General features: G+C 37.1%; 1 protein-coding gene across 1 annotated transcript in view; it reads left to right on the top strand.

Moving 5' to 3' along the window:
* The first annotated feature begins 4,070 nt into the window (after positions 1-4,070).
* ANXA1 (annexin A1) overlaps positions 4,071-4,124 on the top strand; it is a 13,043-nt gene continuing 12,989 nt past the window's right edge. The window contains 1 exon segment of the mRNA XM_009869057.1: positions 4,071-4,124. This exon segment is cut by the window's right edge and continues 20 nt beyond it. Within this exon segment, the coding sequence (XP_009867359.1) occupies positions 4,079-4,124 (46 nt within the window). The 5' untranslated portion in view covers positions 4,071-4,078.

The following is a 4,124-nucleotide window of genomic DNA, read 5'->3' as shown; positions in this document are numbered from 1 at the left end:
TATGATCCCAAAAGGTCTGTTGCAATTTACTACAGGTATGGCCATAGCACAGGAGTAGAGCTACCACGTCATGCTTATTTGTTGTATTTTCCCTTCTGAAATCTGCTCCTGCTTTCTCCAGCACATAGTTTTGCAATGACTTTTTTTTATGTGGTTCTGCGTTTTGGATAGCACCCAGACTCAACCACTGCAAAGAGCAAATGGTTGCTGGGGCTGTGGAAACACTGGTTGCTAGGTGGAGGTCTCCTGCACCACACTATAAAAGCAGGGAGAGCCGGTGCACTTTTACTCTGGACTCTGCTGCTGAGAAAAGTAGTGTCTTTGCGGAAGAAGGTAAGTTTGTAGTTTTTTATGCTTTCTGTAGACTTCACAAACTTTAAGAACTGTATGCTAAATTTTTCAAGTTGATCTGGTGCAATTTTCTGTGGGTCGGAGTTGCTGGCAAAGGAAAAGTTGGGTGTGGGTAGGAGAAATTCTTCCAGGTTTGAAATGTTTCATTCATATAGGAGGACTTGCACAATGCTTTTCTTTAATGCATGTAAGGAGTTGAAAGAAAAAAAGCTTAAAAGTTAACAACTGAGCTTTCTCTTTGCCTTTGTAGTAGGCTGCTGTAGAAATCTGCAGTAAAACTGGAGTTCTGGGACAACCAATGCACTCTGTGTGGAAACTTGAAACAAATGTTGTTACTTAGCAAATAGTTTGCTGCTTTGGCACTGTGGAGGGGTCTTTGCTTATTAAAATGATGAAAATGAGGCAAAGCAATCTTTTAGAAACATAAAAGCAAAATCCTGGTTTTGTTACAAAGAACTTGAGCAAAGCCACATTAAGTAAGGTCTGTATCAATCTCTGTCTCTTTCTGCTAAAAGTTTCCACTGATTTTTCCAAACATGAGATTGTTTTTCTCTCTGATGTCTTGATTTGTATACACTAGACTTTCCACTGTAAAATAAATTGTGCTATATCTGCTGCCTGTTCTTCTGGAAGGGTGCAATGACTTCAATTTACATCAAGATTCTGTTAACTAGTATTGAACAGTAACCAGAGATGATATATATGGTATGGTTCATTTGGTTAAATAAGCATGGGGAAATGGTGTCATTTGACATAGACTTTAGTAAAAATGTCTACTTTTTGCCTTCAAATATTTTCAGTAAATATCAAGTATTTTCTCAAAATTTTTAGAAATTTGTGTATGTCCAGTTCAAGAATGTATCTTCTGGTGGCTGAGAGCCAGACTGAGAAATTTTAAGTTCTTGCTCATCTTCCTTTAAAATGAGACGTCTACATGCTCCAGTTTGGGAAGTGGAACACATGGTTTGGACAGTATTTTACTAAATACAATAACTCTCAAATAGGTGTTTGGTATAGAGTAACAAGAAAGAAGTGTTACACATTTCTACAGTACATTCTTTTTGCAGCACTGTGTAGATAGATACATATTTTTTTCCTCTCTCTGTTCATAGAGTTTGTCCTGAACTCAAAAGTAGAGGAAGATACATGGCTAAAACCTACCTGTTCTTCAATTCCTTTTCGTACTAAATTAAAATAATATTTTGACTAAATTTATCCCTCCCTGGTCTAGGAGATGTTTGCATTCAGAGTGGTGTGTGTCAAAGCATTGGGGAAGGCCTCAGCTCTGTCAGGGGTCTAGATGTCTTCCTAGACTTGTTTTCTTCTTTTCTACTAGCTGTACATTTTTATAAAGCAGGCAAGCACTCATATAAAAGGTGGTTTCTTAATGTCCTCGATTAGAGTAAGGTCCTTAGCTCCTCTCAAGAGGCACTGTATGCTTTGACCTGTATTAAAATTGCATTATTTCTTTACTAGGCAGAAATATATAGACCTACATGCTAAACTGTCCTTATTTAAAAAGAAGGAAAAAACCCTTAGTTTTCAAGGCACAGAATTATTTTACAATACCTTGAATTTAAATTACTATAGACATACAGGTTTAAAGGCTTAATTTAGTGTAGGCTAGCAGCCTTCTGCTCTATTCTTCCCTAAGAACAGCAAAACCTCTAGAGCTGGGTATGAAGGGTGTGGGTGGGAACAAACAAACAAAAAACAGATGTTAGCAGTTCTGCCTTTCACCACATCTCCTGGAGAAGTGTTACTCTTATCAACTAAAAGGCAGTTTTTGGGTCCATCTCTCTTCAGATCTGGTGCTGTGAGACTGCATCTTGTTTCTTAGTTTTAAACAATTATACGCTCTGTGAACTATTAGTTGACAAATATATCTGTACATGTCACTGTTGGTGACTCAGTGCACCTACTATGGAGACTTTAAAATGTTTTCATTCTGCTGCATATGGTCTTTATGTCTGCTATTATGAAATGCAGCAGAACTTCATATATTATAGTACTTAATCTGGCCTCGTATACTTCTGTCAATACAAGAAGGATACATAAGTCACTGTAACAGCTTGAGAAAATGCTGGTTTTAATAGCAATGTTAAGTATGGTTTTCTGATAATAAATGATGTGCATAAAAGTTTTTGTTCCTAAAATTTACGCAATATTCTGACCATTATTTACCTAAATGAGACCTGCTCTAAGTAATGTATAGATCTGGACCCAGTTTCAGTTTTTCTAGCAGCACAGGCAGACCTAAATTTTGTGCCCTCGGGGCTGAGGGAAGGGCACAAAAGCAAGAATTTTCTGGAGAAGAGGTAGTACCAGTAGCCTGTGCCTTGCAACAGAGAGAAAAGGGTGGAGCTGGGCTGGAGGAGGGGATGGGAGGTAGCTGTCACCTTCTTGGCAGCTGAACATAGAAGTAAATGTTACAAATTTTGCTATAGGGGAAAGAAGCAGCTGGGTTGTAGCAACACTCCTTGGTTCTAGGTATATGTCACTTTAAATGACTGCTCTTTGCCCTTTCTGTGGGAACTAAGGCATAAATTAGGCAAGCATGCAGACAGCATAAGCAACATAATTTTCTATACTTGTCCTTCATGCTAAAGACACTTTAGTTTACCCATCAGTATTATCTTTAGTTTATTGTTTCTATGTATACTTTAAAACCAAGCCTTCTGTAGAGATTGATATGAAAATGTGCTTTGGAAAAAAAAATAAAAATCTGTTTTCAACATGTGAAAAATAATTTATCTGATAAAACTTTAATTTATTCTTTCTGATCCCTCACCATTTCTATCAGAAAACAGAATATTCCTGACACTAAATTTGTTATGAAGCAGCCTATTCAAATCTCACGACCATTGAACTTTTTATACCCATATGCATAGTATCTTATGGAAAATCTGGGTTGATTTTCATTTTGAGTGGTAGAAAATAAAAACCACTTTTGTTTCCATTCTTAAATGGGTAATGGACTATTCTTTTGTAGAAATATGTGAGAAATAAGGACAAATGTAAGTGAAGCTCACTGATGTTACTTGTCTTCCTTATAAAGGGTCTAGTCAAAGAAATTACATGAAAGTATATTTGACAGGGGAGTATCTTTTGTCTTAACATGACATACAAGAGCTCCAACCTCAGTAAAGGATCAGACGAGAATACTTATTTACCACTGAATTTGAACAGAATTAAATATTCAGTAACCTAAATGGTCGTAGCTGATAACTAAACTAATGGGGAAAGACAGTTTATTTCTGGTAACTTTCCTTTGTAAATCAGTACTAATGCTTAGATATTGCCATAGTAAATAAGCTATCCACTTTCTACATGTCCTGCTGCTTTTTTCCACCAGTGAGGAGCTGGAGATGACAATGCCTGATGTGCAGGATGGTGGTTTTTCTGCTTACATCAAAAAGATTTGTGGAGTAGTTCAGTGTTCTATTTCTAATCTAAAACTTCTGCAGATAGCAAAGGGTGTAGGGGTGAGCAAGCAGTTGGGGAACATTGCATCACCAGCCAATAAAGTTCCTGCTCCCAATAGCATAGGTCAATTACTGATTGGGAAACTAACCCCTGCGTATCATGATTCAAAAAGAAGGATTTTTGAGAGTGGGGAACCTTAAGTTGCACTAGTGCTGAAAATGATGACAAATAGTCTGTAACTTGAAATGTTATTTGTAACTTTATGCATCTATTCCCAGAAACTCCCAGAAACTCTGTCAACATGGCTATGGTATCAGAATTTCTGAAACAGGCATGGTTCATGGAAA

The sequence above is a fragment of the Apaloderma vittatum genome, unplaced genomic scaffold (genome assembly GCF_000703405.1).
Source record: "Apaloderma vittatum isolate BGI_N311 unplaced genomic scaffold, ASM70340v1 scaffold2645, whole genome shotgun sequence".
Classification (NCBI taxonomy): domain Eukaryota; kingdom Metazoa; phylum Chordata; class Aves; order Trogoniformes; family Trogonidae; genus Apaloderma; species Apaloderma vittatum.
This window is presented reverse-complemented; position numbering and strand designations above follow the sequence as displayed.